The sequence below is a fragment of the Oncorhynchus keta genome, chromosome 28 (assembly GCF_023373465.1).
Source record: "Oncorhynchus keta strain PuntledgeMale-10-30-2019 chromosome 28, Oket_V2, whole genome shotgun sequence".
Taxonomy (NCBI): Eukaryota; Metazoa; Chordata; class Actinopteri; order Salmoniformes; family Salmonidae; genus Oncorhynchus; species Oncorhynchus keta.
This window is the reverse complement of record NC_068448.1, coordinates 20,609,549-20,631,593: the sequence shown is the minus strand read 5'-3', so window position 1 is coordinate 20,631,593 and position 22,045 is coordinate 20,609,549. Positions and strand designations below refer to the sequence as shown.

Here is a 22,045-nt window from a genome sequence, read left to right as displayed (position 1 = left end):
AACATGATGCAGTGAATATTTATCAATAGCACTTTATTTAAAACACAACCAACCCTAAGCCACAATACTGAATGACAAGACCAATTGGCTGCAGCAAACATTGTATAAAATAGATTTAGGTTCAATGTTTAAATCATTTTATTATTTTAACGTCAAAGATTGATGCAGATTAGTCCGAAATTGTGAATGAATGATCTTACACACATCCGTAACAAATTACAATTGACATAGTTCACACAATGGAAAAACAAGGCTAAGTGCTTTTGGGATCAATTGCATTGTTGTCAACTAAAGAAATGGCTTGAGGTTTTGGAGGGACAGTGGATGGGGAGTGAGGGGATGTTCCTCTCCTTGTGTGGGAATGAGTGGCAGGGTGAGTGTGTCTGGTCAGAAACCAGACTTCTCACCCTGTCCTCTATTGCCATGGAATTAAAGCTAGAATCTTTAGTTCCTACATTCATTTTTGGACTTAAATTAATGTTATGGCCATTTATTATTGAATAATATTTTGAGTCATAAGTTCAACGATCATACCCCATTAACCCCAAATATACATGTTTTATTCGTTTTACAATGTTGGTAAACAAACACTGTATAGCCTCAACATGGTTAACTATATTTTATATCATGGGTGGTCAGTCCTTGCATCCATCCGTCAGCTTTTTACCAAAACAGAGTTGGGGTATCCGCTTTTGTATAATAAATAATAATAATAATAATTTTGTTTCAATTAATGATTCTAGCATTGATGCACAATGACAGTGGGAAGGCAAACACCTAGCAAATTGAGTGGATTAGTGTTTCTGAAGGCATACGGCTTGAGGGGAACAAAATTCAACCTCGTACAGAATATATTAATGCATATAACCGGTCTCCACTGTTAAATATGATATGCAATAACTAACCCAACCAAAATTCACATTCCAGGAAGCTGTAAACGTTAAGAGACTAGAGCATAACATGAAAGCAGAAGAATGGAGAAATTAGGTTTTAAAAAGACAGTCTGGCTTCACATCCCAGTGGTATTTTGTTGTAGAAATGCGTATCATAAATCTCATGAACACACACAATTATACATACAATCAAGCACACTTCATCAAGTTGAATTATTGTTCATGGTAAAATTCTCAGTTCCCATAGGCTATTGTGTATATATTTGTTTGTCAAAACAGGTGCAGATTAACTCTAGCTACAATGTATGGGAGGTAGGAAAAATGCTACTATTGAAAAAGACAAGTGTATTTACATGGATAATACCATTATATGCATCAGCCTTACAGAATTAAGAAAGTGAGAGGCGTTGACTATTCATGTTAACTCAAATGTTGAAATCACGCTACGTCATTGGTCCTGTTGCCATTGTCATCACAGGTCTAGAGCACATGCTGGTGATGGCATTTTCTACTCACAGTAGAATAGTATTTGCAGGTTTGTAAATGAGGTAAGAGTTAAATAGGGAATCATTCCTTTCTCTGACAAACACACAGCATGTAAACTAGGCCTATGCCAGATGTCAGTTACTACTATTCAACAGCAAAGCAGTTTAGACTGTTCTGTTACCCAACAGCAAAGCTTGCAAAACTTTTGGAATGTTTAGCTGACAAACCCAATTTTTTTTTAAAGGTACATTGAAAAACCTTTTCATTGTAACTATTGATGTGCCCTGATTTAGACTCCTCCTCCTTTCCTGGTATGGTGTCCATAGTATTTACAATACATAAGCCACGGAGTGAAACGGACAACTAACCCGTAGTCGGTCTTCATCAGTTCATTCAGTTAAGGTGCTGCAGAATAAACTAAGGAATCAGCAAAGGGACCAACAAGTCACAGGATATGCCAACAAATGTATCCCTTATTCTGTATTGCTTTGAGCACATTACCATCGTGTACCTCCAACGGATGGCATCAAAGAGACTGTGAATTACCATTGTGGTCCCTTACGGATTCCAATGATAATATCTGGCCCCAGACTTCATTGTGGGTGACCGCGCATCTCAAGGCAATTCCCAATAGGAGGCTACACTCTAAGCTAATAAATGAGCAATTGGCATTGATCCTGTGCTTATTCTAAGAGTACGTCTATGTGCTTTTACAGCAAATTACTGCCAATAGTGGCAAACAATGTAAGAACATTTCCTTCCCCTGCTGGTTAAAAAGGTCATTTCAAGGGGAATGTTATTCTACAACTAATATCACAGGGCTTCCAACAATGTCAACACATTATACCCTAAGCACTAGGCTGTTCTCATGCTACACCTTTCATTCCCTACCTTTCATTTCCATTGTCATCTATATGTCTGATTTAGACAGGCTTGGTTACTTGCCCAAAGTAACAAAAACATACATGTGCAACACTGTTTCTTTTAAGTAGTTGCTTGTAATAATTCTTACGTAGTTTTGTTAATGTAACCCATGGGTCACCATTTCAACACACCTCCATTATTGATACTAATAAAACATACATGATCAGAACAGCTGCAGAAAGCTTAACGTAACACATATTTTAAGATTAGTGAGGGGGAATGAAGGAGAGGTCTCCCTTAATGTTTTCTGAAAACAAGGCATTTCATAATTCCTTTAATACACTTAATTTACGGCCAGACAATATTTCATTTGATACGGAGGAAGATGCATACATACACACCTTGACATGCAATCAAAATATTCACATTCAAGGAGATTGAATCCCAAAAATGCCTCTAACACAATACACACAGTTAATGTATCATGGTCCCCCTTATGAGAAAGCAGCTTTGATACTTGAACATCACAGTTGTAAGAATGCAGTTCTTCACATCCTAGTGCCACTTCTCTGGATGCGAAGCAGCAAGGAGAGTTTACAATCCCACTGCATTAACCAGCTACAGAAAGTTACTTGATTTTTTTACATGAGGAAGCAAATGATAAATAAGTTTATTGCACTCGTCTTTTTCATCCACTTCAAAAGGGAGGTCAGCTTAAAAAGCGAGGATGATTCATCACGCCCTAATGCTACTAGAATACGACGCATGTTATATTAGACCACTTCAACAGAATGATCACATGCTTAACACTGCACACCGCTACTGATGAACCACTACTTTTAATAATGCAAAAACACCACACGATTACGACCAAAACATTATCATTATTACTGTTATGTACCCTAATATGACTTCACAACCTGAACTATTCTGTACAGTTAGCACATTTAAGTACAAATACATTTAAATTCATATGCTCAGACTACAGTTACTGGTAATGACTATCCAATCCCATGCTTTCCTTCTCTTTGTGACCCCCCTCGTTCTAACTCTTCTTGGCTCTATCCGCCACAGCATTGCGAGACACATCTTTGCTTGGAGGTATCGTCAAAAAATATGGTTCCATGTTTGGATTTGTGCTTTCAAAAAAATTAATAATAAAAAACTCCAATATTGGTGTTCAACATCAGGTATGATGGTACACTCGGATTCACCATATGACAGGACTCACGCGCAGAGATCCATAGCATGCACACGGAATAGGCCAAGAACATAAACAACAGTTGCTTATTTTAGCAAACATCACAAAGGTTGAGTGTTGTTTTCAGAGAGATGTGCTCTTATTTTACATGGAATTCATAAGACTTCCGGAAGGTATAAATGGAAGACCATGCCGTAGCTACAACATTCATTTAGAAACACATGAAAAGGCACCATGCCACCTCTGTGCTGGTTATCACAGGTCCAACTGATGGAGAACAAAATACCAAGCAAGGATAAAGGGAAAAAAACGAGACCACGAGCAGGGGGAAAGCTAGAAAAATCCTCCCATATTTACTAACCCACATTCACCAACTTGAGGGGGTAAATAATTACTGCATAGTACTCCCCCCACACTATAGATTGTGTTTTCACACTATTTTTCCTCATGACCTTCATTGAATTACACATTACTGCCCTTCACGTACCAGAACTTAAATGTTTAGAATCAAATTGACAACTGTTTGCATTTATAACAAGGTAGACTTTATTTTTGCCCTTTCTCTTCTCTCCAACTGGTACTTAAATTAATAGCGTTATTTGGTTTTGGAGATTAGTCAAACTGAACTAGACCGGGAATAAGTCAAATCCAATTAATGTTTTTCATTCAATGTAGCAAATATGGCAAAATCCCAAAACAATCTCAGGGAAACCTTGAGTTGTTCGCCATCAACATTGGATGTGTGCTTCCAGACACCCAAGGATGTGTGTGTGCTCATCCAAAATGGCACCCTATTCTCTAAAACAGTGTACTGCTTTTGACCAAGGACCAACTTTGGTCAAAGGTTGTACACTATGTAGAGAATACAGTACCATTTGGGATGCACACCATAATAGCAAAATCAGCAGAGATTTGATCAGTTCCACTGAGAAATGGAACTCCAGAGGGGTCACGTGTCATAACTTAGTAGGTACTGCAAGATATTGGTTCCTTTGCTTTAAAGTTAAGGCTTGGCTGTGAATGAAAATTTTACATTTGCCTTCTATGAAAGATACTTCAAGTAAGAATAGGGGCATCCATCGAGGTAAATCTATTCCCTGTTAACCACACATCTGCCAACATTAAAAACTGTCCCTATAATAATTACAAAACCAGCTCTTACAAAGAAATAAACATACATTTTGATCATTGCCGACTTGTTACAAAGTCTGTCCAATTATAAATACTTTCACAAATCTTGCATCCATTCTTTTTTCCAGACTACCATGTCTGTCCTGATTGCTTTCCTCTTCCAAGTTTCCACCCTACGATCAGTACTAAGTAGTAATGCAAACCATTAGTCACCACTGACATTAGGACCTGTATCTGTGACAGCAATGTTTCAAATCAGAGCTTAATACCATTTTTATTTTACTTTCTAACCATGGCTATCTGGGTAAATGAGTCCCAACAAACACAACAAAGAAATGAGTTACTGACCAAATACGACTATTATGCTTGAAGGCAAATAAAGGTTTCTATGGCACTAAATGGATGTAGCTAGGTGTATTTTCCTATCAATTAATGCAAAACAATTAAAGCAACTACAGCGTAGTCTAATTTTCTGTTCAAAATATATTGTAAGGCTATCTCAATGGTATTAACACAGATGCATGTTCAAACTCTCTAACCTGCTGTTTCCATTGTCAATGCATGACAAACACATAGGGACCTATAGGTATAGCTCGATCACATTCAAGAGACAAGAACCATAACAGGAAGACTAAACTTACATGACAGTTATTTCATGCTGCTACTTGGTAAATTTAATGAATGCCAGAGCAGTAGTTCAAAAGGTCAGGAGAAAATAATTGTTCCAATTTGACCCCATATTCACATTTGCCAGTGAAGACATGGGTCATATTTGGAGTCAGTGTGTACATTCCATGTTCTCGGAATTTATCTTTTTGTTTTTTAATCCAATGTACTTTGGCAAATAAGGCCTTAACTGTGACCTAAGATTTACACAATAACTCAATTGTAAGTCGCTCTGGATAAGAGCATCTGATAAATTACTAAAATGCTTTGTTGGATTAGCTTAAATACAGTAGAAGGCAGTGCAATATTTGTGCTGCACACATTGTTCACACGCTCTTTATTGCTACAAATGAGAAATGTCCCATTTAATTGTTTCTTTAAAGTCAGAAGAATGATCTCAAGCTCCTTTATAATGAGTTCTCTGTCAAGCAATGGAACACATATATATGGATAGAGGTCCAGATGGGATATATGCAGGAGAACTGGTGCCATCTGCTGGACAAGGGCATTGCAAGAAGAAAACTATTTCTGACCTGCTAGCCAGACACCTGCTGTTGGATTATTGATGTAATCAGTGTCTGTTATACAACATACAGATGTTGCTCAATGTGGAGTCATGGGAGGAGGATGCAAGCATGGTGAAAACTAGCCTAACTAATTCACTGGACTAACCAGAAGGACTAGTAACATACCCTGGACTGGCATTGAACAAACCACATTGTGATAACTGGATTTTGGACCATGTTGTGTGGACGACTGACCATTTTAGACCCTGAGAGTTTTGAAGTTAAATCTGTCAATGAAGCAACAGTACATACATACCTTGCAATCTTTGCCATGACCTGTTTTGCACCTCTTCTCTCCCACAAAGCAGACTTGCTCATGTAGCTACAACACATATGCACTATTCAGAGTGATAATGCACACGAAGACACTGAACGTGTTAAAGTGCATAACTACCTCAATAAGTGCCTTGGATCAGGGTTGAATGAATAACTATAGAACTGTATGCATATCACAAAATGTCAATATGACTTGCATGTTATCAATCCATGTGATATGCTTACTGGCTCCACACAGCCTGAGACTATCAACTGTTTACACATGACACCAAAGACTAAAACACTCCCTTTGTTCCTCCTCTACCCCAGACAACACAGAACACCGACTGTTGGGCACCACATGACTTGTTAGTCCATTAGATTAGGTCCTCATCTTTATCATCCAGAAAGAACTAAGGCATGTCATTTAGCCATCATCAAGAGATGTTATGGTGAAGCATTAAATAAATATGTAAATTAGTCCGGAATCTGTGAAATGTAGCTGTCCACTGATGATGCAATAGAAATGGTAGTGTAAAAAATATTTAAATTAAGTTGAGCAATGAGCTCCAGTGGTCTGATACAATCTACAATGTAGTACCACCAGACAAGATACACGTGTAACAAAAGGAATACCACGTAGCAAAAAGGAATTACACTTTTTGGCTTTACTAAAAACACAAGTACTACTACTGCCCATATGAGTGTAACATTTGTTTTTTCAGTTCATTCCTATAGTAACCCTGCCAACCTACCGGGCTTTCAATTATCTCTAGTAAGTCATGACTTCTATCTGGAGACATGACCAATCAAGCCCAACCAAGGAATCCTCTTCTTACCAGATTCACAGGTCTAATTAAGTGGGTGAGATCCTAGGGTTCGTCTTATTTTGCCATCCTGCATTCATACTGCCAAGATGTCATATGGTTCTAAATGAGATGCCATGGTGGCAATCAATTTAAATGTTTTCTTGGCACAGAAAAATGCCTTGATACAGCGACTACAGTCTTTAGTCTAGAACAGATCATGTCCATGTAGCTAGGCCTAGTGTCAGAACTAAAATAAAGTGATCAAACAAGATTACCAAGGAAACAAAAGCCCTTGAGACTATGATTGTCTTTTCAATAACGTTCAAATGCCAGAAAGTAAATATTGCTTATATTATACAAAAACAAAAGAGCATTTCAATCTCATACTAGGACTGACCATTGTACTAGTCAAGATACAAGCATTGAGAGGAACAGTGGTATTGCTCCATCTCTTAATTTCTGAAGAACACCAAACAAAAATATTAAACGCAACATGTAAAGTGTTGGTCCCATGTTTCATGAGCAGAAAAATGAGATCCCCAAAATGTTCCAATCGCACAAAAAGTATTCCTCAATTTTTGGGCACAAATTTGTTTACATCCCTGTTAGTGAGCATTTATTCTTTGCTAACATAATGCATCCAACTGACCGGTGTGGTATATCAAGAAGCTGATTAAACAGCATGATCATTACACATGTGCACCTTGTGCTGGGGACAATAAAAGGCCATGAAAATGTGCAGTTGTGTCACACAACACAATGCCACAGATGTTTTTTCAGGGACTGTGCAATTGGCATGCTGACTGCAGGAATGTCCATGAGCTGTTGCCAGAGAATGTAATATTAACTTCTCTACCATAAGCCACCAACATTGTTTTAGAGAATTTGGCAATATGTCCAACCGGCCTCACAACTACAGACCACGTGTAACCATCTCAGCCCAGCACCTCCACATTTGGGTTCTTTACCTGCGGTATCGTCTGAGACCACACGTTGATGTCAACGTTGTGAACAAAGTGCCCCATGGTGGTGGTGGTGGGGTTATGGTATGGCAGGCATAAGCTACGGACAACGAACACGATTGTATTTTATCGATGGCAATTTGAATACACAGAGACAGCGTGACGAGATCCTGAGGCCCATCGGGGTGCCATATCTCAACAATCTGTACACAATGCCTGGAAGCTGCAAAATGTCCCAGTTCTTCCATGACCTGCATACTCACTAGACATGTCACCCATTGAACATGTTTGGGATGCTCTGGATCTGTACACCCAGTCATAAAATCCACAGATCGGGGCCTAATGAATTTATTTAAATTGACGGATTTCCGTATATGAACTGTAAAATATGAATTTATATGACCTCAGTAAAATCTTTGAAATTGTTGCATGTTGCATTTATATTTTTGTTCAGTATAAATTCAATTTCAGATTGACCAAGGCCAAATTTGGGGAAATAATCCCATTCAATGTACCAAAGTCTTTAGAGAATGATAAAAAATAAAAAAAGAGAAATCAATTGAAATGGCTGGTAAGATGACTGAGCAGTAATCTCAGAATACAAGAGAAAGTGCTCACAATACAAGAGGCTTCACTGAGGTGCAATGGGGCGAGCCCGCTCCCAAAGGCAAACTAAATAACCAAGGCCTCATTGCTACTACCCTCCCTGTCTAATCGTTCAGCAGCTGCAAAATTATTTATCGAGGTATCTCAAGATCGATCTATCGTCTTTCTCTATACAGTACATCTCAAATAAATATTTTTGTTTAGCCATAGTAGTGATGATCACCTTTGGTCATAACTGATATGCTTTGAACCACATTCTAGCTTAGTAAACACAAAACTGTGTTGTAGACAATACTTCAGCATTGAGAATAAATTGATGCTAAAATCTCAACCCGAGCACTGTACTCCTTTGCAAGGAGACATGCTTACATATACATTTTTCAAACTTTAGCAGCTCTATGAAATTGACAAACTATTTTAGGCTAAAAGTTTAAATATAGGCTACTACACAAGGTACATATTATAATCATTTAAAAAAAAGTCAGAATAGATATATTTTAGCATTGCACTCTTGGGCAGGACTTTCTTCTGTATGGTTCCTTCATCAAGTCCTCTACCCTACTTTAACCCGTTTGATCATTCTCCTTTGGGGAAGGCTGTGCATTCCTATTCAAGGCCACCACTACTAGTCCTAGTTTCTGATATAATATTAAATACTGAATGATAATGAGAAGTGACTAAACAAGAGACTACAAACAAACACAAAAAGGAGAATAAAAAGTCCTTTAAGCTGTCAGTCATTTTTCTGTGCTGACAAGTACCTATTTGCGGGACATTTTTTTAAAGGGATTGATTATTTAGATGATTTTTGTGGTTGGTTATTAGCAACCATTTAGGGACAAACAGCGGTATTCCAGTGACATTACAGAAAGAGAGATCAGTCTCTCTGCGTTAAGCACTAACTACTACAGAGCTGAGATAGATGCTGTGGGCTCTATTTGCATATAGGTTTGACTGCACTTCAGGAGAAGACCATACGCGCACACATGTAGGTGGGTGTACTCAAGGGAGTCACCCTGTGGTGGTGGTTGTAGTGGTGTCAGATTGTAGGTGTAGGATGACCTCACTCAGAAAGGCACCCGTCCAGGCCGATGGCGGCGCCATGGTGGTCTTTGACTTAGCCGTGGTGATGGTGAAGGCTTCCGTTGGGCAGGGGTGTGCAGGCTGCGGTGATGCCGCAGTGCTTCAGTAGGTTGAGACCGGGGGAGATGGAGGAGGAGACAGAGATGGAGGAGACAGAGATGGAGGTGCAGGGGCAGGAGGAAGAGGAGCAGGAGCATGAGGAAGGGACCAGAGGTGGGAAAGGCTTCATGGTAGAGAGGATCAGAGCCAGGCAGTCAGCCACATCCTTGTTGGGGGCGCAGGCCAGGGCTGGAGTGTGGCCTGGTCAACAACAAAAACACCATCAGACCAGATAGGCCATAGACAACAGCTTTCTAGTGTCTGTGGCCTATGCTCGAGGAGGAGAAAAAGGCCTAAGTAAGTAACAATCAGAAATCAATAAGAAAGCCCATAGCATTATGTTAAAATGAAGACAAGGTTGAAAAAGATGGAAGTGTCTCTCCTTACCCTCCTCATCCACTGCCAGCACTGTGGCTCCTCGACTCAGCAGTGCCTGGACCACGGTGGCCATACCGTTGCGTGCTGCTAGATGCAGGGGCATTTGCAGTGCAGCGTTGGTTGCATTGACGAGGGTAGCGTTGTGGATCTCCCCCAGAATCAGCAGGGCACACATCTCATGAGCCTGCAAGACAAATACAGAAACATGCTTACATCAACCATCATCAATACATGCACTTCATTAATCTCCGTTCATCAGAGAGGTGCTGAAAGCTTGAATGCTATGTTATGCTCCATTTCTTTCCGAGCTCTGATGATATTGTGAGGGCTGGTTACCTTGCTGCAGGCCAGATGCAGGGCAGTGTTTCCATTGTCGTCCAGCAGTGTCAGGTCAGCCTTGGCCCGTTGCAGGAGGATGGCTGGGGACACCAGGGGAGAATCAAGAGATAAATTAAACAGGATTCCTCTTTACAGATCTACCCAACACATAATGAATTCACTCCAATCAAGTGGTAGTTCATTCTTCTTCAGAGACTGATGAGAGAGAATCTGCTAAACTCTATCCTTTATCAAAACATCAACGAAAATGTGTTCCGTAGACTTACCCACGGTGCCACTCTGTCCGTTGTCAGCAGCAACCATGAGAGCAGAGCGTCCGGTGTGGTCCACGGCGTTGATCTCAGCGCCGTGGCGTAGGACCAGCTGCAGCCCCGACACGTCCTCAGCGCACGCTGCGGCATGAAGCGGGGTCCTACAGGCAAAGAGAGGCAGCCTGACCTTGGTGAGCTCAGTCTCGCATGACAATGAAACAGGAGATCAAATCTGGAGTCCACACTGAGCGCAGAGGTACAGCTCAGAAGACATACCAATGAAACAGGAGATACCCAAGTAAACATCTAGTAAGGTAATGACACCTTGCCCTCAATTGACTTACCTTCCTTTAGTGTCCCTGGTGTTAACCATCTGTACACCAGCAGATTCCAACAGCATCTCTGCAGCTCCACTACGGCCATTCATTCTGCAGCATCACACAACGTCAAAAGATCACCACATAGTCGGGTTGACTGATAACGTCACAAAAAAGATGCGCACGTCGATTTGGCCGGAAGGCGTTCGTTGTTACGATTCTGAAAGGTCAGATAGCTAGCAACAATGACAAGAAGCTGCCCTGTGGGGAATGATTGGGGGCTCGTTTCATCATTATTGATACCATGTCTTGTTTTGAGGTGTTTTGACTGATGTCTATGCTAATATGGCTAAAATTAGCTAGCTAGCTAAGCAACAATTGTAACGATGTATTTGAGACAAGTGCTCATTGTGCAAATGTATTTATGTTTTCAATAAACATTTGGAGACTAAATATAGTTCACGTTGTCAACAGTCTAAGCCAACCCTGTAGTTTAGCAACCGTCAAGTTTTGTTGCTAAACAACCAACCCGTTTATAGAACCCATCATTACTGATCCTTTCCCAAACACATTGTCGTAATAATGTATTATCATGTTTAAAACATTGATTAGAGTATACTCACAGAGCACAGTGCAATGGGGTAAAGCGGTTTCCCTCCTGGCTATTACATGTTTTGTGTTCAAGTAAAACCTCCAAACAGCCTTCATGCCCTGATAGGAGGAAAAAAAGTGTTCATTTGAATTACAAAGACACTACAAAACAAACTGTTTTCCCCCCAAATTTCATTTATACATGTAATATACACCCTTCTTGAAAGAGGGTGTTTTGGGATGTAACCAATAACCACGCAGACCTTGGTAGGCGGCCCAGTGTGACGGCGTGTACTCTTCGTGGTCCAATAGGGAGTCCAGAGGATCGGAGCGCGTGGCGGCACGCAGCAGACTGGCCAGGATGTCAGTGTAGCGGTGGGAGGCAGCGTAATGCAGGGGGGTACGACCCTGGCCGTCCCGACACAGGGCAGATGCCTCGTGATCCAGCAGGGCTGTCACACAGTCCTCACGGCCCACCACCGCCTATGGGACAGGTTACAAAGAGTTACACAGCTATATTTCTAACTTTTACAGTGTTTTAATAATTATTTAAAACTAATGTTGCAGTGTTCCTCTGTACCGCACAACAACCAGACAGGCTAGGTGTAGCTGAAGAATTTGACCTTTTTCTCAGCTGAGTAATGTGAAAAGCCTCTTGGCGTGTAGCTCACCCCTCTGTGCAAGGCTGTGCTGCCCCCCTTGTCCTTGGCGTCAGGCCAGGCCCCCTTCTCCAACAGCAGGTGGACACAGTCTGTATGGCCACCTAGCACGGCCAGCATCAGAGGGGTCCTGAGGAGGAAGACAGGGAACACCACACCCGCACAGTCATTTATATTACAACGTCAACAACAATGCATTCTAGCAGACAGGATGTGCGATTCTGTAAATCTTCCGTGAACAACCTAAACTGTATTGCTAACACTGTATCTATATGTAGTTATTAAAAGTAAATAACAACACGTTTACATTACAAAAACAAAGTTTCCTGCCAGGTAGCAAGAAAGAGAGACCACTCACTGTCCCTGTGTGTCTGTGACGTTGGTAAGGTCTGCCTCCTCCCCGCTTTCCACCAGCATGTGGAGACATTCCGTGTGGCCGTTGGCAGCTGATATGAAACAAATATTCAATCACATATTCAACCCTGACTGCTTTGTTTCTAAGCTATTCCATACTTGCTAATATTGAACAATATACAGGGACACATACTTGCATGTATTAATTACACATGGCAAATAAACTAACTAATTTCAACCCACATCTGGTTCTGAGGGGGGGACCGTACCTGCGACGTGTAGAGGGGTCCACATGTGTCTGTTCTCGTTGAGGAGGCAGGAGGCCCCCTGGGCTAGCAGGACCTCTACACAGCGGGCGTAACCTCTCTGGGAAGCCAAGTAGAGCACAGAGCGGCCCGAGGCATCTTGCACATCTACGTAGGCAGCAGTCTCTGTCAGCACACTCAGCGCCTGCCAGTGGCCATTATCAGCCTGAGGGGGAGAGGAGATGGGATACGACAGGAAGCTGTCATGTTTTGGCTGCTCTATATGAACATGGCATCTTCTCCATACAAAACACACACTCAGTCTCAAGCTACAAAGTAACAGAGAGGATTTTAGGAATGAAAAGCACACTTACAGCTAAATGCAACGGACTCACTGGAATACTGCTCTCAATGTCTCCTAGGGCATTAAAGGACATTTCCAGGAGCTAAAGGGACAAGAGTCATGATGTAATACTATCCACAGATACAGCAAAGTCATGATGAAAAACAATTTACCTAAATGGCTGGAGCTATACAAGTTACTGAACACAAACAGAAGGACTTACCAGTTCCAGGTTCTGCTTGTTGCCGTGGGAAGCAGCATAATGAACAGCACTGTAACCTTTAGAGTTGACCAGGGATGGGTCTGCACCGTTGTCCAACAGATGCTCCAAGCAACTAGTAACAAAAACAGACAAAAGCCACAGTCAAGTAGGGGTCATGAAATAAACAACATATTTTGAGTTCTTTAAGCGGATCTTTAAATCAGTAGAAAATTATACAAATTTAAAGAAGATACAAAATAATGGTTGCAGACAGTAAACTAACAAATAGGACTCCTTATCTCCATCCTCCTCGCTCTGAAGAGTCCCAGGGAAATGTCGGTCCATTCTGGAAGTGCAGAACGAACACGTTTACTCACAAATTCAACACAGCTATGTTTCCTGAAAGCTTCTTGGTGTATTTGTCAATGGAGTGCGAGTTCCTACCTGCAAAAGGCCTGGGAGGCAGCAGAGTAGTGCAGGGGAGTGCAGCCTGTACGGTCTGGCTCATTGACCTCAGCGCCAGCACTCACTAGGGTCACAGTGCATTGGTACCTCCCATTAGCAGCTGCATAGTGCAACGGAGTTCTGAGAGACCAAGAGAAGGCCCAACTAATAATCAGTACATCAATCAAATGTATTCATAAAGTACTTTTTACAATAGGTGTTCAGAAAGAGCTTTTACAGTACCCAGGTGATCTCAAATTACTGACTATTCCATATAACATTACTATCTCGTACTCACACCAGCATGAGTACAAACACAGACAAAGAAAATAATCAGTGGCAAAAACTCACCTTCCCGATTGGTCCCTCTGATTCAAGTCAGTACCACTGCTTAAGAGCAAGTTGAGACATTCAACGTTTCTGTCAGCAGCGGAGAAGTGAGCAATAAGATGATGAGAATGACAGACTCATTTGGGTATATTATCCAATAGTTCAGAATGGGTCCAGTTTTGGAGTGTGATTCTGTGTCTTACCCTCCAGAAGCAGCAGCATGTAGACAGGTCCTTCCAAAGTTGTCTGGAGTGTTTATGTCAAACCCGGCTGATAGTATGTGCTCCTTACTCATAGATGAAACAATACTGTACAGCTGACCTGAGGGGAGAGGAAGAGGCAACCAGGAGTGATCCATCAAATACAGATATAATGTACACTACCGTTCAAAAGTTTGGGGTCACTTAGAAAGGTCCTTGTTTTTTAAAGAAAATCTACTTTTTTGTCAATTTAGAATAATATCAAATTGATCAGAAATACAGTGTAGACATTGTTAATGTTGTAAATGACTATTGTAGCTGGAAACTGCAGTTTTTTTAATGGAATATCTACATAAGGGTACAGAGGCCCGTTATCAGCAACCATCACTCCTGTGTTCCAATGGCACGTTGTGTTAGCTAATCCAAGTTTATAATTTTAAAAGGCCAATTTATCATTAGAAAACCCCTTTGCAATTGTTAGCACAGCTGAAAAATGTTGTTCTGATTAAAGAAGCAATAAAACTGGCATTCTTTAGACTAGTTGAGTATCTGGAGCATCAGCATATGTGGGTTTGATTACAGGCTAAAAATGGCCAGAAACAAAGACTTTCTTCTGAAACAAAAGGGTTTTCAAATGATCAACTAACCCTTTAAAATGATAAACTTGGATTAGCTGACACAACGTGCCATTGGAACACAGGAGTGATGGTTGCTGAAAAATGGCTTCTGTACGCCTATGTAGATATTCCTAAATCAGCCATTACCAGCTACAATAGTCATTTACAACATTAACAATGTCTACACTGTATTTCTGATCAATTTGATGTTATTTTAAATGGACAAAAAAAAGTGTTTTCCTTTCAAAAACAAGTACATTTTGTAAGTGACCCCAAACTTTTGAACGGTAGTGTATATATGTAAGTACCAACCTGAGGAGAGTAGTTTGCGACAACAGTCTGAAAACCCATAGAGCACAGCCAGGTGCAGCGGGAACATCCCATGAATCCCTTGTCTGGCTGTATCTGCACCGTTGGTCATCAGAGTACTGATCAGTAGTTCATGGCCGTACTTAGCAGCAACATGGAGGGGGGTATTGCCATATTTATCCACACTGTCAATCTCTCCACCTAACAACAAACAAGAAACATAGAATCAGAGACCCAGTGGGACAGGACTTGTATAAAGCATCCTAACATGTCATTCAGTTAGAGGGGTTGTCATGGTTACCGTTTTGGATGAGGATCTGAGAGCGTGTGAAGCGTCCATGAATGGCTGCCATGTGCAGGGGGCTCTTCCCTGCATTACTCTTGCGAAGGGAGAAGAGAAATATGACAAACTAGTCTGGCAGAGAACAGATAAATCCTCCCATCGCCACCCATTAAACAACATCTAAGGCTACTGATTGCATTAGCCTCAGAGTAGAGCTGCTGATCTAGGATCAGTTTTTCATTTTAGATCATAATGAATAAGATTACATGGACAGGTGGGGACATAATCCAAGATCAGTATTCCTACTCATTGACACATTATGAATAAGGGCACAGACCTGCTGGTTGACGTCGGCCCCATTGTTGACCAGCAGCTCCAGACAGAGGGCCCCGTTGGTGGACACAGCGGCCAGGTGCAGTGGGGTATAGCCACTCCTGTTGGGCTGGTTGACGTTAGCTCCTTGGTTCACCAGCTCATTGGCCACAGCCTCTTGGCCTGTGTAGCAGGCCACATGCAGAGCAGTGTTCCCAAAGGCATTGGGCTCATCCAGCTGAAAGAGTACAAGATCACACAAGACATAAGGAGCAAGCTAAGCAACAAACAAACAAACAAACGAAGGCAGAAGTTTACATACACTTAGGTTGGAGTCATTAAAATCCGTTTATCATCCACTCCACAAATGTCTTGTTAACAAACTTTAGTTTTGGCAAGTCAGTTAAGACATCTACTTTGTGCATGACACAAGTCATGTTTCCAACAATTGTTTACAGACAGATTATTTCACTTATAATTCCCTGTATCACAATTCCAGTGGGTCAGAAGTTGACTGTACCTTTAAATAGCTTGGAAAATTCCAGAAAATTATGTCATGTCCATCATTTGAGTCAATTGGAGGTGTACCCATGGATGTATTTCAAGGCCTACCTTCAAACTCAGTGCCTCTTTGCTTGACATCATGGGAAAATAAAAAGAAATCAGCCAAGACCTCAGAAAACAAATTATAGACCTCCACAAGTCTGGTTCATCCTTGGGAGCAATTTCCAAGCGCCTGAAGGTACCACGTTCATTTGTACAAACTATAGTAAGCAAGTGTAAACACCATGGGACCACGCAGCCGTCATACCACTCAGGAAGGAGACGCCTTCTGTCTCCTAGAGATGAATGTACTTTGATGCGAAAAGTGCAATTCAATCCCAGAACAACAGCAAAGGACCTTGTGAAGATGCTGGAGGAAACCGGTACAAAAGTATCTATATCCACAGTAAAACGATTCCTATATCGACTTAACCTGAAAGGCCGCTAAGCAAGGAAGAAGCCACTGCCATAAAAAAAGCCAGACTATGGTTTGCAACTGCACATGGGGACAAAGATCGTACTTTTTGGTGAAACAAAAATAGAACTATTTGGCCATAAATACCATCGTTATGTTTGGAGGAAAAAGGGGGAGGCTTGCAAGCTGAAGAACAACATCCCAACTGTGAACCACGGGGGTGGCAGCATCATGTTGTGGGGTGCTTTGCTGCAAGAGGGACTGGTGCACTTTACAAAATAGATTGCATCATGAGGAAGCTAAATTATGTGGATATATTGAAGCAACATCAAGACATCAGTCAGGAAGTTAAAGCTTGGTCGCAAATGGGTCTTCCAAATGGACAATGACCCCCAAGCACAATTCCAAAGTTGTGGCAAAGGACAACAAAGTCAAGGTATTGGAGTGGCCATCACAAAGCCCTGACCTCAATCCTATAGAACATTTGTGGGCAGAACTGAAAGTGTGTGTGCGAGCAAGGAGGACTACAAACCTGACTCAGTTACACCAGCTATGTCAGGAGGAATGGGCCAAAATTCCCCCAACTTATTGTGGGAAGCTTGTGGAAGGCTACCCAAAACGTCTGAACCACGTTAAACAATTTAAAGGCAATGCTACCAAATTCAAATTGAGTGTATGTAAACTTCTGACCCACTGAGAATGTGATGAAAGAAATAAAAGCTGAAATAAATCATTCTATTACTACATACTATTATTCTGACATTTCACATTCTTAAAATAAAGTGGTGATAACTGACCTAAGACAGTAACTTTTTACTAGGATTAAATGTCAGGAATTGTGAAAGTCTGAGTTTAAATGGATTTGGCTAAGGTGTATGTAAACTTCCGACTTCAACTGTACGCATATATGCATATATATGGTCAAACTATATATTTATATATATATACGCGTACAGTTGAAGTCGGAAGTTTACATATATACATGCAGAAATTTAATTATATTCAAAGATTATCCACTGTCTCTTCTGGTAATGGTCAAACTAAAACTCAATTAATATTACCTCCTATGGCTATCTTGAGCATCCGTTTACCCATAAGGCCATATTGAGACAGCTCCCAAGTATGTGCATTGTCCAGATCTGTATCTCGTTGACAGTGCCTAAGGCCCGTACAGAGCTAGGTAAAAAAGCATTCCAGTACCCTGCCTCCTCTACTTGGAATGAGCGACAAAAGGACTTGAAACTACAGGAGCTCACCCCCTATAATCATTTTAAAGCAAGGGTAAAATCTTTGGTGGAAAATGAATTGGGCGGCAGTCAATGGTTTGACCCCTAGCTGAACCGCTCCTCCCAAAACCAATGTGCCTATTCAAATGTGTCAGATGTTTTTTTTTAAATGTAGTACTTTGTGTTGTAAATGTTTGAAACTGTGTGTACTGCTATATTGGCCAGGTTTCTCTTGTAAAAGAGATGTTTAATCTCAATGGGACTAACCTGGTAAAATAAATACAATTGGACCTCTACACTCACCTCAGCCCCGAGCCTCAGTAGGTACTTGACTATGTCAATGTGTCCGCTGGCAGCGGCAGCATGTAGAGGGGTGTAGCCCTGCTTGTCCTTGCAGCCTTTGTCTGCACTCCGAGACACTAGCAGCTTCAACACCTCCAGATGCCCTATAAGTCACATAGGAGAGGCAGTGTGAGTACTGTTTTAATGTCACCCTCTAGTGAGGACTACATCCATAATGTTCACCCAACTTAAAATTGGGAAACACTGAATATTTATCACCTGCCATTCAAGCCAGTTTGATTAAATTCTGATAATTCGGTACTCTAAGAAAATCACGTTAAGAGTTTTCCCAGTGCAGAGTCCAACTCACCTAAGTACGCTGCCCAGTGGATAGGCTGTCTCTCTCTCTTATCATTGGTACTCAAGTTGGCCCCTTTATTCAGCAGCAACTTCACCATCTGAGGACAGACAAGAGGAAAAATTACATATAAACAGAGTTTCATTATTCACTAAAGCATCTCAGAGTAGGCATGCTGATCTATAACCAGGTTTTCCTTCAAAATTATAATGAACAAGATGGGAGAACTGATCCTAGAGTTGGATGGTGGTTGGAAGAGCGCGCTTACTTGAAATGGAAAAGTGTTGCGGTAGCTTTTGATAAAGAATAACATGAAGATGAAGCAGCTGCTTTATAAGTGGGATGCAGTGTTGAGTGCTACAATCAAAGGGGTTTGTGCTGATTGTACACAACCTAGTCAGTTGTACACAACCTAGTCAGTTGTACACAACCTAGTCAGTTGTACACAACCTAGTCAGTTGTACACAACCTAGTCAGTTGTACACAACCTAGTCAGTTGTACACAACCTAGTCAGTTGTACACAACCTAGTCAGTTGTACACAACCTAGTCAGTTGTACACAACCTAGTCAGTTGTACACAACCTAGTCAGTTGTACACAACCTAGTCAGTTGTACACAACCTAGTCAGTTGTACACAACCTAGTCAGTTGTACACAACCTAGTCAGTTGTACACAACCTAGTCAGTTGTACACAACCTAGTCAGTTGTACACAACCTAGTCAGTTGTACAACTGAAGGCCTTCAACTGAAATGTGTCTTCTGCATTTAACCCAACCCCTCTGAAGTCGTGGTATGTGTTAATTGTAGGAGTGCCCATGGGGCTGGGGATCAGAAAGGTCCTGTGCGAGAGAGGTAGGTTGATGTTTCCAGGGTTAGAGTAGTGCAGAAGTTGTCACATGCTGAGGCAGTGAATTAATTAGAGGAAGATGGGTCAATGGGGAGGGATCCTGAGAGGAGTGGTGTGAGTAGTGGGGAGGCAGGTAGCCTAGTGGTTAGAGCTTTGGGTCAGTAATCGTAAGGTTGCTAGATCGAATCTCTGAGCTGACAAGGTAATAATCTGTCATTCTGCCCCGAACAAGGCAGTTAACCCACTGTTCCTAGGCTGTCAATGTAAATAAGAATTTGTTCCTGACTTGCCTAATAAAGGTTTATAAAAAGAATTGTAGATATGAACCAGTACAGAGGGATAAAACAAGTAATATATGTTTCAGTAAGATTGGATTTTTGGCATTTACAGCAATGGTTATCAACTGTACTGCAGGGATGGAACATAAGCTGCAGAAAATAGAGGTTTTGGTGGCAGCTGCAGAGAGGTATTGGGGTGTGCGAGATTTGACATCAGAAGAGTTACAGGGTGTGTTAAGTGGTGGTGTCCCATCCTTTCAGGTAGTTGGCCTGAAGTAGGACTAAATCAATTTAAATAGTGGAGTAGGGTGGGAGTTTTTTGTGAGTAGTGTAGTATTTGTTTAAAAAAATTCAAACAAAGTATAAGGGAATTTTACTCCAGTCTAGTAGGTGGCGGTAATGCAACATATTGGATGCCAACCGCCTTTAAACCTCATCAAAGAACTGATCTTAGATCAACAGTTCCACTCTGAAATGGTTTGTAAAAACAGCCCTGTTCCAAAAGCACACAGTATTTCCAGCCCTCACCTCCATGTATCCGCTCTGAGCAGCATGGTGCAAGGCGGTTCTGCCAGTGCGGTCTGCCATGTTCAGATTGCTCAGCTGGGGGAGCAGGGCCTCTGCACAGCGCGTGGCTCTATTGGCAGCTGCAACATGCAGTGGAGTCTGCCAGAACTTGTCTCGTGCATTGGCCTCTGCTCCCTGCCGCAGAAGTAGCCCCACTGCCCTCTGGAGAGAGAAGGAATCAAACTGGGCTTGAGAAAACACTTATTGTCAACACCCAAACAGTACCAAACATTGATAGTGCTTTATAGTCTTCACATGATCAACACTGCTTACTTCATTCCGGGAGGCAGCAGCTCTGTGCAATGGAGTTAACCACACATGGTCCTTAGCATTTACATTTGCACCTATGAGAGTGTACAAAACAAGGAGCAATATTAGAGGGCCTTGACAAGTACGGTTGAGTCATTTCTTTCAAGTTTCAGTCAGACTAATGAACAGACACTACACATTGTTACTACAACTGTACATAGACCAAAAAACCCTTTTCATTGCAAATATAGCAGGTCAGGCGTGGAGAGTTCTGTTTAGTTAACAATGGTTGGTCAATTTTGGTCACAATCACCTGCATTGATGAGGAGGTCCATTATATGAACATCCCCCAAACAGGCAGCAGCATGTAGTGCTGTACGGCGCTCTTGGTCCTGTGGGAAAAGTTAAGACAAATGAACCATCTACATTAAGACGCAAAATCCATCTCACACTGGCAGCCACAAATAAGTATATTGATGAGATACTGGGCAGGCAGGTAGCCTAGTGGTTAGAGCGTTGGACTAGTAACCTAAAGGTTGCAAGATCGAATCCCGAGCTGACAAGGTAACAATCTGTCGTTCTGCCCCTGAAATGTATTAGCCCACTAGGCTCTCATTGAAACTAAGAATGTGCTCTTAACGGACTTACCTAAAAAAAGCCTTTAGGCCTTCTGTTGACATTCTACTGTTTGTAGATATATAAATGAGGTTTTAGGGAAATACTAAAGAATAACCTAATAACTTGAATTGGGAAAAGGATCCACCTGGCACCCCTCTACTTGCAATAACGAGAAATGTTGAGATACAGTAGCTAGCTAACGTTACAATATCAACACACAATAAACCAGAGCCAGTGCTGTGGCACCACAAACATACCAGTGCATTGACGTCCTCTTTCTTGTTGTGCAATAGTAGTTGAATTTCATCGGCATTTCGATTAAAAACTGCTTGGACCAGTGGAAGCTGGAGATAAGCACAAGAGAACGTCAGACTGTGTGGTTAGCAAGGAATCGCAGCTAGTTAACGTTAGCTAAGTGAACCGTTGGCAGACTGCATCAGGCCGCGCCAAGGTTTAGCTAACAATCCTACGACACATTGCTTGCATTTACTTGCATCAGTAACGTTATGGAACTGGTCAACTTTCAGGAAAATGCTATCAAAACATTTGATTAGCTAACTAGCCAGCCAAATAGCCAGGCTTTTCATCTAACGTTAGCTAGTTAGCATGCTAACTACTTGCTAGATCACCTGGTCTGTAATATTGTGTACTCCCATCTCCCAAAGTCAGCCAGGACGGAGCTCCTTCATTAGAGTGGAACTGCAAGGTATATTAAACGATTAACTCATTTAGATAGTTAGTTATTAATACGAAAGTTCGTGATCTGTGTTTGCTGTCCGTCTCTGCTTGATGTTTGTTTGTTAGTTATTTCTGCTATCACGCACATGCGCAGTTCCACGCCCCCCGTTTTGCCCTCCCAGACAATG

At 41.5% G+C, this 22,045-nt stretch overlaps 1 protein-coding gene across 1 annotated transcript; it reads right to left on the bottom strand.

Annotated features, from left to right (window-relative positions):
* Positions 1 to 16: 16 nt before the first annotated feature.
* Positions 17 to 21,988, bottom strand: LOC118360778 (serine/threonine-protein phosphatase 6 regulatory ankyrin repeat subunit C-like). The gene is made up of 26 exons (XM_035740188.2): positions 21,809 to 21,988; positions 21,437 to 21,523; positions 20,875 to 20,953; positions 20,586 to 20,656; positions 20,274 to 20,474; positions 18,632 to 18,719; positions 18,283 to 18,425; positions 15,821 to 16,033; positions 15,502 to 15,580; positions 15,204 to 15,401; positions 14,278 to 14,395; positions 14,096 to 14,164; positions 13,745 to 13,885; positions 13,584 to 13,646; positions 13,322 to 13,433; positions 13,130 to 13,201; positions 12,780 to 12,981; positions 12,515 to 12,602; positions 12,169 to 12,286; positions 11,761 to 11,980; positions 11,530 to 11,617; positions 10,934 to 11,017; positions 10,605 to 10,750; positions 10,336 to 10,418; positions 10,009 to 10,183; positions 17 to 9,822 (listed from the first exon to the last, which is right to left on the bottom strand). The coding sequence occupies exons 1-26, from the start codon at positions 21,833 to 21,835 to the stop codon at positions 9,557 to 9,559; spliced, it is 3,231 nt and encodes a 1,076-aa protein (XP_035596081.1). The 5' UTR covers positions 21,836 to 21,988; the 3' UTR covers positions 17 to 9,556.
* Positions 21,989 to 22,045: the final 57 nt, after the last annotated feature.